Source organism: Phyllostomus hastatus, unplaced genomic scaffold (genome assembly GCF_019186645.2).
Source record: "Phyllostomus hastatus isolate PE091 unplaced genomic scaffold, TTU_PhHast_1.1 phas_scaffold_78, whole genome shotgun sequence".
In the NCBI taxonomy this organism is placed as follows: Eukaryota; Metazoa; Chordata; class Mammalia; order Chiroptera; family Phyllostomidae; genus Phyllostomus; species Phyllostomus hastatus.
In genome coordinates, this window is record NW_025334041.1 from 32,511,085 (window position 1) to 32,524,151 (window position 13,067).

The 13,067-nt window shown below is 40.0% G+C and overlaps 1 protein-coding gene across 1 annotated transcript; it reads right to left on the reverse strand.

The window, feature by feature from the left end:
* Window positions 1–742: 742 nt before the first annotated feature.
* CLDN12 (claudin 12) lies at window positions 743–12,394 on the reverse strand. Its single transcript, XM_045828674.1, has 3 exons — window positions 12,262–12,394; window positions 10,327–10,411; window positions 743–4,039 (listed from the first exon to the last, which is right to left on the reverse strand). Exon 3 carries the CDS (start codon window positions 4,004–4,006, stop codon window positions 3,272–3,274), a length of 735 nt encoding a protein of 244 aa, XP_045684630.1. The 5' UTR covers window positions 4,007–4,039; window positions 10,327–10,411; window positions 12,262–12,394; the 3' UTR covers window positions 743–3,271.
* Between the last annotated feature and the right edge of the window lie 673 nt (window positions 12,395–13,067).

Sequence of the window (13,067 nt, forward strand, 5' to 3'; positions counted from 1 at the left end):
TTCTCCAAGGAATTATGTGTAGAATGTTTTCAATAACTGGTCTTGGATAACGGTTGCAAATAATCTGTATTTCTCATTTCTGGTTCGCAAATCCATCTCCTGTGAGTTTCGTTAGCATGAAAGGCTTCTCTTGCACTTAGTCACCCTCAATGAGCCTACCCAGCTGAGGGGCGATATCTGCATTGTGGGGTGTTAGCATCATCAGCTGGGGCCTGACGCAGCTCCCGATTTCCAGTGCAACACACGACTCTGCCAACCAAGGTGCCGTGGGTTCAGTGAGGAGTACACATGAGAACTAGCCCCAGAAGGCTGTAATCCAAAAGTTGAAAAGCTCATTCCAGGTTTCAGAAATTTTAAGGTGACTCACCTGTCAGGACTACTCCTGCCAACCTCATTCTGCAGGGTAAGGAAAGGTGCTCCTACTTAACCACTGGGTAACTCCCACTCTCCAGAATCAAAGACCATCATTAGGTAATGCCACTGATGAAGCATATCTGGCACAGTGATTCCAATTAGTGCTTTTTCGTGGAATGCTAAAAGAGCAAACTTCTAGGACCACTCTTAGAAGTGGGAAAAAAGGGGTCCATGCTTCTGAAATAATAAATCCAGTCTCCAATTCCTTTCCAATTGCTATTCTATACAGCTTTAAATGGGGATGTGTCTTCTTAAATTAGCATATATTTGAAAAACATTTCTCAAAATATTTTACCTTAAAGCATGGAGGAAAATGAGGATAGAAATAGAAACTTGTAAAAATACATCTTTTAATAACATCAAGAAGTACAGTGCAATTTTATCGAGGTTTTTACACTGCAGCTTACAACAAACATATTATCTATTACAGTGAATATTTACAAGTAAAGTAAACTTAGGGTTCTTTTCTCCCACACAGGATAAACCAAATCTGGTGCATCATACCACATTTAAGGTTTCTCTTCAAGCTGGCTTCTGTAAAAGGCCCTTAATTTAAGCTTGTGAAAACAAAAAAGATCCCCCATCACAATGACAGCCTGATGAGTGCTCAAAAGTTACCAAAAGGAGTTGTAAATGCTTGCTTTCCTTTGATGGCTTTGAAGAATAGCTACTGATAGCAAATCTGAAATATTAAAAAGAGGGAAACAGCTGTTTGTTTTGTCTAGTGAATCTGTAATAAATACTGATTTAAGGTGACAATTTGTAGAGAATCGAAAAGATTCTTGCAGGAAAAGTTAACATTTATATTTATGATCCCATGGGCTAAAATTCTGATATATTAATGGTTAATTCTACCTTTCTTTAACATTGTTTATACAAAGAACAGAAAGAAGGTTGAATTCTTGACACTTCTGGACAAAGTGAGTGAGAGAGGGGACTGAAATTAATTAGTAAAGGGGGAAATTAATATTAATACCAAAATTCTACCTGCCACTATCTTGGAATGATCAAGATTTAGTTCAATCTGAGAAGAGTTAAAAAGAAGAGAACTGAAGGAAATCGGGAGCTGTAACTAAAAGCCCACAGTCATGCATGCTTTCTCCGAACAACATTTAGAGATTATAGACCTGGATTTACTTGCTACATACATAAACTAGTGTTGGAATTAGGGGGAAAAAAGTACCACTTACATCCACGAAGTACCAGAGTCATACTCAGATTTGCAAAGAGGCATAAGAATCTGTTTACCATGCAACTGGCCATTTGAAAAATGCTAAAACAGCCCAGTAATGGGTAATGGTTACTGGAACAAAATCCTTGTGAACACAGTACTGATGTGTAGCAAATTACACCAATTAAGTAAGCAGCTCAAATTCACACGGGCAAAGACCCAATATCCCTGAATTTCTAAGCATCTGTCTCAGTGCTAACAATTTCATCTAAATCCTAGCCCATTTGAAAAGATTTTAAATACTCCTCCCTCATCAATACACTTTTAGAGATGAAAAGTAAACAGTTAATTTCTCTACCACTTTTTCCTGTTCTCATGAAGCTTATATAGTGTTATTACAGTTTCTAGGCTAAGGTAGGTGCTCTAAATGATCCAATAAATTGAATTTTTAGGTTCCAGAACATTGCTGGCACTGCTCAATAAGCTTGTCTACCAGAAAGCCATGTCTCTGGTTAAAATATATTCCTGCATCAATGATTACGGAGTTAAGACCAGCTACCAATGAAGTCAGACTGTTCCCACTTCTTAGTGAATGGGACATGGTCACACACTTTTCATGTAACCTCTATAGCACCTACTGAAGGGCTGGGCATAGATACGTGCTCAAGGAAACACTCAGTGATGGGGGCAGGCACTGAGTCAAGAGAGAACGTGGTCATGGTGAAGGCAAACCTTACTTCACCCTTCACTTGGCAGTCATGAGAGTGAACCTCTGACGTTTGTCACTGAAGAAGAGGCTTGTCCCCTGCCACTATCTAAAAGAGAACAAACCACTTCAGCCTCTTGATTTCTTTTCTCTTAGTCACTAAGAGATTATACATGGGCATGAGTACCACTTGGTGGATGGTATCTGTAAAAAATGTTTTTCTGCCTCAGAGGAAGCACCAATCCATCTCATGGCACATTTTAACTCCAAGAATACAATTTATAAAATCACTAACTCTTGAAATTGTTAAATGTTATCCATACCAATATATATTTATAATGCTAGGCTTATTTTCTCTATTACTTAAAATGCATTTTATTTTTAAACACTGGCATGAGGTAGAAGGAACTCAGAAAAAAAAAGTAATCTTCAAAATACCAAACTCTATCCAATACAATTAGCCCCGAGAGAGAACTAAGAAAATTCATAGCCTTAAGCTGGTAGTCTAGTTGGACTACTGTAAAGGTATCAATTACCCTTACTGAAAGAAGTCTCTTGTATCTGAAATTGCTCTTTTTTTGTTTTTTACTGATTTAAGGTATTATAGAAAAAGGACCACACACATTCTGAAATATTCATAAAGATCATATACAACAGCTTCTCTCAGCCATCATTTTTTACAAGATCATGTTGCTCTAAATCACTTCAACTGAGACACGGGTCCTTTCCACTTGAATTACTGATCAGGTATCAATATGGAGGTTAAAAGTCCTCCTAGCATAAGAAGCAAGATAAAGGAATGACTCACATTTAAAATAAAGTACTTTTCATAAAACTAGCAGCACTTCATTCTACCAGAACACACAAATTTGGCTTCAGAGACTGGTCAGAAACAAGGGAAAATGTGTAACTGTCTGAAACAGCTCCTTGTACAAGAGAAATGTGAGGCTAAAAGTTTTCTTTTAACAACTATTTCTCCATTAAGTGGTGTGAGAAACTACTGGAATGTCAATTTCAATGGCAGAGAGGCGAGAGCGTGCTGAATAGGGCTGTGAGTAAGTGTGCATACTGGGAGGATGGGAGTACAGTGGTTGCCAGAAAGGAGAAGGCAAAGATTTGCACGCACAATACCAAACAAACAGGAGAAGGGAGGTCATAAACAGGCCCCCAGCACTAGCGATTGTGACATACACTGCATAGTCAAATGTAAAGACTGGCTCGAACTTCCTGTTCAGGTGAATGTTGTAAAAGAAGACCCAGATGGATGGGGAGAGGCTCACAGTACCTGCCAGGAAAAAGAACAGCCCAGCCACCAGGTGGCAGCCTGCACTATTGACCAGACACTTGGCCAGTTTGATGTTGGGCACCGAGGACCTGAAAGCTGTGTTACACATTCCAATCAGGCAGAGCAGCAGGGCACCCACTGCGATCAGGATGCTGAGGGGCAGGGCAAACTGGAGGACCCTCAGGTCCAGCTGGTCAACCGATGAGTACCAAGTAGTGTCGTACATCAGGCAATCGCTGCTCCCGTCGTATCGGGCACACTTCACCCACAGGCCTGTGTAAACAGTCAGGTTCTTCTCATTTTTGTTGAATGTGATCAGTCGTAATTTTCTCCAGTTGGGAAGCAGAGTCCCCGCAAACAGGCCGGCTACCGAGGCGATTCCACACAGGAAGGAGAGGACCGTGGCTGCATGGACATCCCGACAGCCCATGGCAGGCAGGCTTGTGCAGCACTGTCAGTCAGACTAGGGGTGACACACAAGAGGACAAAGCATGAGGGGACAGTAAGAGAGCAACATAACTAATGATGTCACTGAGAAGAGGAAATTCTGTCCTTGCAGCCTCCATACGTACAATAAAACTGTCTATAAATACAAGTGTGTGAGACCTCAGGGCACAGGTGCGCACACATTTGCTCGCTTACCACTCGCTGACTGGGTCATGTAGCAACTGAAGCCTTTAGACATGAGTATTCTTCACAGCAAATCAGAGGATCCACCAAAATAATTTCGAATTCTCTTAATATCACATCTGAAATTCTTTTGGTTGTTAATAATCGTTCAACACACATATATTGAGTACTTTCACGTGTCAGGCATTCAGATATACAGGGTCAGGGCATTCAACAACCATCAACTACAAACACCACAAATTCAGCCTCAAATGCTCATGCAAATGTAAAATGAGACTAGCACACAGCAGAGGGGAAGGCAGCTGTAAGGACACAGGTGCAGGGAAAGGAGCACACCAGGGCGGCAGACTGCCTGGGTTCTAATCCCCACATTCTCACTTACTAGCCCCGTGACCTTAGCTACTAACTTCTCTGTGCCTCATTTTTCTCATCTGTAAAATGTGAAAAGCAACAGTGTCTACCTCAGAACCGTTCTAAGTATTTAATGAGTTAATATAGCATCAAATGCTTAAAACACATCAAGTGCACTGTAAGTGCAAGGCAAATGTTAATGAATTACTTCTCAGTGACCAGCTCAATGCTTGGCACACTGAACCAGTTCAGAAAACATGTGCTGAATAAATGGTAAAGAAGAGAAAGCAAACACCTCATTTTTTTACACTGGGCACACTGGAAAATTACAAAATGTAAATGGACTCCTCTCCACTGAGTTTGCCAAAAGAAAAGACAAAGGTCCCTGAAATTATTCTGCTCAGCTACTTCCTGGCTGCTTCAAGATTACCTGCGTGCTTCGCAAATTATTGTACCACCGGTTATTGGTTATTACATTAGTACACTACTACTGCCTCTTATGCTGTTACTGTTCACGTAAGATGAATGCTAAAATTTCTGAAGTAAGGGTTACCTATTTCTATTAATGCTATTATAAGGAAAAGATGTGGCCAAGCCTTTCTCTCATCCCAAATCAAAAGGCTGTGTCCTCTTTCTGTATATGACAAACTATAACCAGTACCTTATTCAGTTTTAATTTCTTCAAAAGTTTGAAATTCACTCCCCAAACACTACTTTTTCTCTGCCTTCTCTCATGCCCCTATGAGGCAAAAGGACAGACTTTAATATGGTAGCACGTTTACTTCTTTCAGTCAGATCACAAGGAAGCGGCAAGATTGAGAATATTCTTACTTCTGGATACAGTACAGAATCCATCACCTTTTGCAGGGTCAAATCTTATCTACTGAGATGATGGAGTAGCATTCCCAAGGGGTTCAGGGGTCAGAAAGAAAAACACGACCAAAATGCTACAAAACTGGGTTAGGACTTGACCAAACGTATTCAGATGAGAAGACCAACGTTCTTTGGAAAATTATGTGTTTGCATATTTAATCTACTCATGTAAACCAGGAATAACTTTAGTAGCAGAAAATACAGGTATGTGTACACACTAACCTATACACACACATATAAAAATATACAATATAAAGTCAGAGTTTAAGCACAAGAGACCATATTTAAAGTCCTCGATTTACATATAATTAGTTCTCAGTTACTGTATTATTTTAGTTTATTATTGGTTTCTCATGCTGCTTTCTGTCAATGTCACCAGAAGTAGTAACTGTTTAAGAAAATGTTATAGATGAATAGAAAACAAGGATTACAGCCCTTATTTATTTTTTTGTGCAAAGTGGAGAGAAAAACTGTCTTGCTTAAATTTAGCAACCAACCACCTTGGTCCAGCAATGGAAACTCTAGTGCAAGTTCAAGAATATTTATACTGGAAAATGCCTAATGAAACTGAGGGTTCTTACGACTTTTATTAAATTTAGGTTTAAATCCTACCTCTAGTAGTAACACCTTCCTCTCCCTCCTTCTCCACGTATATACACACACATACATATACAGACACACACACACACACACACACACACACACACACACACACAGAGCCCCCCCTCTCAGAGAGACCTAACTGTTTCCTGGGGAACTAGCATCCCCTAGGGAAGCAGAAAACAGTATCCTGGGTCTGACTAATGATCACAGCACCCAGACCTCTGGCAGACTAAAGGTAACATCTTGACCTAAGTTATGTTTCAGCTCCTGAACCCTAAGGAGCAATGACCACCTCCCACCCAGCCACTTCCCCATGAACCATATAAAGGGGCACCAGAACAAACCTTGGAACTGCCATCAAGACCTCAAGAAATGATTTATTACCCTTACCTCGCTTCCAACCAATCAGCTACCAGCATGACCCCAAACCTTCTAACCCATGGTGTTTGATTTTGCCCTTCTAATCTGTAACCTACACAGCATCCAGGAGTCCAAGCTTCTGAGCATTAGCTTCTGGTTCTCCTGGGTGGCACCATTCATAATAAAATAGCCAGTATTTCCTCACTGCAATTCCTGGCATCTAGTGTTTGGCTCTGCTACTTTCTGTTCGGAGGACAAACTCCTTTCTGTTCGGTAATGCTAAAGATGTCAAGCTCTAGAATTCAGCTCCCTGTTGGCTTTTGCCCATCCACCTGTCTCCCCCAAACACTGTAAGCAACTTGCAGTCATTCGAGGAAGATTTGAATAGATGAGTACCAGGCCCTGTTCCAAGACCACAGTACTCACAAAGTAAACTGATAATGTAGACGTGAACAAGGAAGTACCACTGCGGAGCAACCACTCATTCAACAGTTATTTCCTGAGCATTTAGCACTATGTTAGGCCCTGGAGGAACACTGAGGCCACTACGATCTGGACTCTGTCCCAATATGTAATAGTATACTGTTTTATAAGAACTCAAAATACCAATAGTGAACCAGCTGTATGATTACTACATATCAAGCAATTATTGTTCAGTATTTAGCAAAGTGAACCAATAATGTATGTTTATAAAAATGTATCATCCAGGGTTAAAAAAAACCTGAGCAATGAAAGACAATGATGATTTGATTCAAGTTGTGAAGACATAAAAAAAAAACCCTCTCTTTCAAAATTTGAGAACTTCAGTGACCCGTTCTGAGTCCTAACCCAATCACAATACCTCCTTGCCTTCAGAGGCAGGGTTCAGATACTGGAGGTAGCAATGTAATTGAGATTCTCCAACCAAACTGCCCTGTATCACTGGTTCCTAAATGCAAATGGATTGAGAAACATCAGGATGAATGACTTTATTATTAATAAATAAATTCCTGTATTTCTTTGCCTATAGACCAGCAAAAAATGCTAATGAACAGAGGTGGGTCAGTATTTATTTTGGTATAAAGTGTGTTCAAATTTATCCTGCATTAAATGAATACAAGTGATGTATCAGCCCCCTGAAACTGCTTTTGCTGAAGCATTCTTAGCTCAGATCAAAGAGATGGCCTAAAAGTTGTATTTACAAAGCCAAAAGGATGCAGCATTCTTAGGAAAGGAAATACTATTAACTCCAATACTTTAGATGAATTTCAACCTCAGTGCTGGAATTAACATCCTTGCTCTTTGTACCTTTCTTTGGCTGCCTTACTTTTTTAGATTTTCTTTATTTATTTTTAAAGAGAGAAGAAGGGAGAGAGGAAGAGGGAGAGAAATATGAATGTGTGGTTGCCTCTCATGCACCCCCAACTGGAGACCTGGCTTACAACCCAGGCATGTGCCCTGACTGGGAATTGAACCAGTGACCCTTTGGTTCACAGGCCGGCACTCAATCCACTGAGCCACACCAGCCAGGGCTGCTTTACTTTTTATGGTGTTCTTAACTCCATATACATATTACTGGGTAAGTCATATATCCCACTAGAGGGATAAGTAATACTTTACAGGGACAGTTAGGAGAAGGAATATGTTAAGTGATTTAAAACTGAAAGATAATGCTGTCAGGTTAAGATTTGTGTGTACTGAGGGTAAAAAGACCTCTACTCTTGTGCTATGCACCAACTAATTTTGAATCATAAATAATTTTTTTCAAGTGCAAATCTGATCATTCCAGTACATTTCTTACTATTCAGTAACTTATTTCCCTCAGAATAAAGGTTTTAAAGTTTCAAATCCCATGAATTAGTTGCCAAATTCTCAATCTCCTTACATGTCACTCTCCCACCTTACACACTGTAGTCTACACAGCTATACTGCTTTTCTTTTAACTTCTCAAATTTTCCATTTTTTAAAAAAGATTTTATTTATTTTTAGAGAGAGGGGAAGGGAAGGAGAGAGGGAGAGAAAGTTCAATAGGTTACCTCTCACATGCCCCCAACTGGGCACTGGACTGCAACCCAGGCATGTGCCCTGACCAGGAATCAAACCTGCAACCCAGGTCGCAGGCCAGTGCTCAGTTCACTGAGACACACCAACCAGGGCTAATTTTCCACTTTTTAATTTTGCCAAAGTCTTTTCTTCATGCTTTTCTTCCTCCTAAAACTTCCTTAATCCCATCCTAGTCTTTGCTTAGCTAACACATATTCATCTTTCTAGTTTCCAGTTTCCTGGCCCTAACCCTGCCCTTCCCACCCTTCTCTTTAATCTTCCTCATGCCCCTAGTTACATGCTCTGGTAGCACCTTTGTACTTTTTCTTTGGTAGCAGCAATTGCACTAACGCCTTGTTCGGTATTTATCTTTCCCATCAGACTGTGAATTCCAGGAGGACAAAGAGCCTCTTGTTTTATTCACTTTGCCCAACACTGGCACATAGAAGGCACTCAGTTACTGATACATGAGTGAACAAACAAACAAATGAAAGGCCCATATGATCTGGTCAGGATACAGAGAGAATGTTACAAATCTGCTCTATTCCCCACAGTCCCATTCATTCATACTGTTTTCTAACGCCACCAAGCTTCTTCTAGACTGTGCCCCTGCTTGCCACCTTTTACTGGCAAAGTCTTTCCTTTTTCTTTCTCCAAACAAAAGTTCATTTTCTTCCCCTAGAAACTTCCCAAGAAAAATGAAGCCTCTGCCAGGTATTTACATACAAATTATACTTCTAGAAATATCCAAGTTTGGCAACACTAATTAAGTTCCACAGTGGCTAGGGAGTCAATCTTTTATGACTTTGTTGCTGTTTATGTTTTCAACTTAATAAATACGTTATACATTGGATATACCACCTCTTCATTAACCATCATTTGATCTATTAACTAATAGATCAAAATTAATGTTTGCTTATCAAAACTAAATACTTTATTATATTTGCACTTATATTTTCTTTTTAAAATAGCAATGGGGGAAAAATAAACATCTGTCATATGAAAACCCCTTGTTAGGGACTACAGAAAACATGCAAAACCAAGCACACATTTTAACAGATCTCATTAACACCAGCTGGAGGCAGCCTTGAGCTGGGATACATATCCTTGTTGTTTCCTTTGCAGAGCAGCTAGGCATTGCAGTCCCGGGGGTCAGAGACCCAAACTGGACCGGATATCTATTTCCTCTGACCCTCGGTACTCATCTGTAAAGTGTGCCCCCAGTAATTGTCAGACCATGAATAGTAAAGCCCTTTGTAAAACAGAATATGGTCAGATATTTCAGTTTGTAATGATTAGCAGCAGGATTTTTTACTTTCTTTAGTCAGGAACATGCCTTTATTCTGAACTATCAGCAAGCAACCACAGATGACTACAGCCACGTAACAAAAGTGACAGAGCATTCCCTTTGGAGCAGTCACTGACCAAAGCAAAGAAGGATTATTTCAAAACACCCACTTCATATCGGTCATGTGACTATCTGTTCCACAGTGATTTCAGGGAAGTAAATGGATAAAATCTGATACACAATAAAAAGTTATCAAAGATATCATTTCCAATAAAAATATTTTCAAAAGGGTATTTGTTCTGTGGTTTTGAATCGAGTTCATAGTATGGAGCAGAACAGTGGCTAAGAGCTATAGAAATTCACAGATCCATTACTACGTATTTTTTCAGGGACAATTCTAAGGAATAGCTATATGAGAAGACATGTAACAGCAGCTACATTAATTCTTGATGGTAACAGTAGCAGTCCTTTCCACCTGTAACTTGGATTTTCTTAGAAACTTGTAAGTCAATCATTGCACTCACAAAGGTCTGTCCTATAACTCAACTTTGCTAAAGAGAAAAATGTGTCATCTGATATATAGTAGCAAAAAGAAGAGAAATATAATCAAAGGATGTACTTACTCTTTGAGGTACCTGATAGTTCTACAACTTTGATCAACTTAGGAGAAATATATGCACCTCTGAACAGAGTAGAGATGGTCTGGGCCTAAAGAAATAGGAAAAATGCCTCAAATTAATACGATACTTCTTTAAAACTCAATTTGGATTCACATGGAATTAAGAAAAATACTTTGCAATCATATAAAACCAATGCTATACCAAATGCTATATATTTGAAATGCTATATCAAAAAAAGGTAGGTAGAAGTTTTTTTTAAGGCAGTTTATCCCTAAGGCCAAGAGTATTCAATTAAAAAAAATATATTACACTGTCCTGCTTTATAGAAGAGAAGACCTAGGATACACTACCCCCAAATATGGCACCTTGGCAGACTGTACATTTCAAGCTGAAGGGATCTGAGAAACAGCACCAGCAGGGAGGGCTTTCTGACCTTACCCAGAAGCAGGTCAGTAAACCTTCATGTGAGGGCTACCCTTCCTGCACCAAGATGCTGGGAGGAATCTGAATGAACAGGCCTTGCTGCTTCCCCCAGTTTACTACACTTTGCTCCCACAGTATTTTACAGGATCATGTTTTCCCAAGACCTTCCACTTGTCATCAAAACTAGCATAAAAATACTCAGGTTTAACCACTTTTGGGGGTCTTCACTTCTGTATGAAGGCTTCCGTGTCACATAGAACATATTAAATCTGTATGCATTTAAAAAGTAAAGGTAGTTTATTCGTAAATTCACACCCATAACAAACAGAAGAAAAACTAACTCACTTTATGAGAAGATAGGAGAAACAAGAATAAAAATATCACTTTACTGTCTGGCAATAAATTATCAACATCTGATGAATTTTTAAATCATTTTCATAACTACAGTGAAAGAATAAAGAGGACTGAGGAAACACTGTGCATTTAGTTGTCTGGGAAGTAAAAGAAACTCATCATGTTTCTTTTATGCCTTTTAGTAGAATAATGACCACAAAACTAGGCAAAGTTGATCCTCATTTTGCATGCTAAAATTTGCAATTAGAGTGTTTTGAGTTTACAGTTCCATCAATGGCTTCAATCTGCTATTTAAATGTTTCCATATATCTTTTTTAAGCATCAGCAACTTCCTCTTCAAATACTATTTATACTATAATAGGTAGGATGAGAATGAAAACTTGTAAACGCCCGATAACTTCCTGGATCACGGCGTTTATCACTAACCCTATTATGATCATCATATATATATATAGCATGTTGTCCGACGCAGTTTGCACCTTGGAGATTACAATCAAATTACTTTACTTCCTAAATGTACGTTTCTTGAGTTGGTATCAAGCATAATTGCTCACTCCAAAATTAGGTGAATCACTTTACAATTAAAAACACACCCTAGGATCCCTGAGCAAGAATTTTAAGTGCGGTCACCAAGGAAAGCAAACCAAGCTTCCAGAGCCATCCGCATTCCCCCACCCCTCTCTCCCTCCTCTGGTGCTGTGTCCTCAGCCGCACCGGAGCCGCTGAAAGAAAAGGGGGAGGGGGCTCGCTCTCAGTTCGAGCCAATGGGGAGCCCGCAGCAGTGACTGTGGAGCGCACTCAGAACAAGCCCTTGCTAGCAACAGTGAGTGGGTTTGAACATCGCGCAGGTCATCATTACACAACCACCAGCAGCTGGGGATTCTGAAATAGCAGCCTGCAGTTGCACAGAGCACACCCAGCCAGCCAAGCCACAGCCCTGGGCTGCTCCCGCAAGACACTGCGACATTTCCATACTTTTTTGTACAAAATAAATTTTTAAAGCTTTATCAAATACCTCTCCTCACTCAATTTTCATGCCCACCAATGTGGTCAGCATTTTTCAATGTCCCTGATTCCCTTCGAGTTTACCTGTTTTACACAAAATTCTCAACTATTTATGCAAAAGACCCAGAAATCGGAACATTCTCCATTTACTCCTACCTGTTCCTCACATCCAAGACATTCTTCTCGCCCACACCGAGGAGCCTCTCAAAGAATCTCCCTCTCAGATTCCCAGGAAGTGCGTTCCTTGCGGACCGCCCCGGAGGCTTCTGGGAGCCGACTCACTTTTCCCGGGGCCTAAACCGGAATGCCCTGGAAAACTAAGAGACTACAATTCCCAGAATTCACTAGGCCTCCGGCCGCAGCAACATCCTGCGGTCACCTCCCCCGCCTTTCTCCCAGTTCCTCCATTCATCCTGCGCCTTCAGTTCCGTCCAGATTTGAGTTAGTGGTCTAAAAAAAAAAAAAAGTTCAACGAAAAAACCCTGAAAATAGTGTTGAATGGGTATTTCCGACTAAATGTGATTTGTCTATAAAGTTTGTTAGCAAATAATTCTTAAATACTTTCCCCCCTCAAATCATTTAGCAAGGCACCAAGTGGTGTAAAGAAGTCGAACCCTGTTATTTTGAAAGTGTTCAAAGGTACAGAGAATTTATACAGTACGACGAATACCCATAGACTCACCTTCTATGTTCAACAATCATCAACATTTGCCACATTTATCTCATCTCCATTTATTGAGTGTAATCATTTGAAAGTAGTAAGCATCATTACACTTCAGCATCCTTTAAATTTTAAAAAATACATATTTAACTGCCTAGGTTTATATGGGGTTCTGCTATTGTACATATCAGTTGGGTGGCCCTAAGCAACTTCCTTCTCTCTGACATTATCTTGAAGAGGAGGGCAAGATGATCTACATCGCAGGTTGGTCTTGAAAATTGAGAGACTTGCCCTGGCTCCA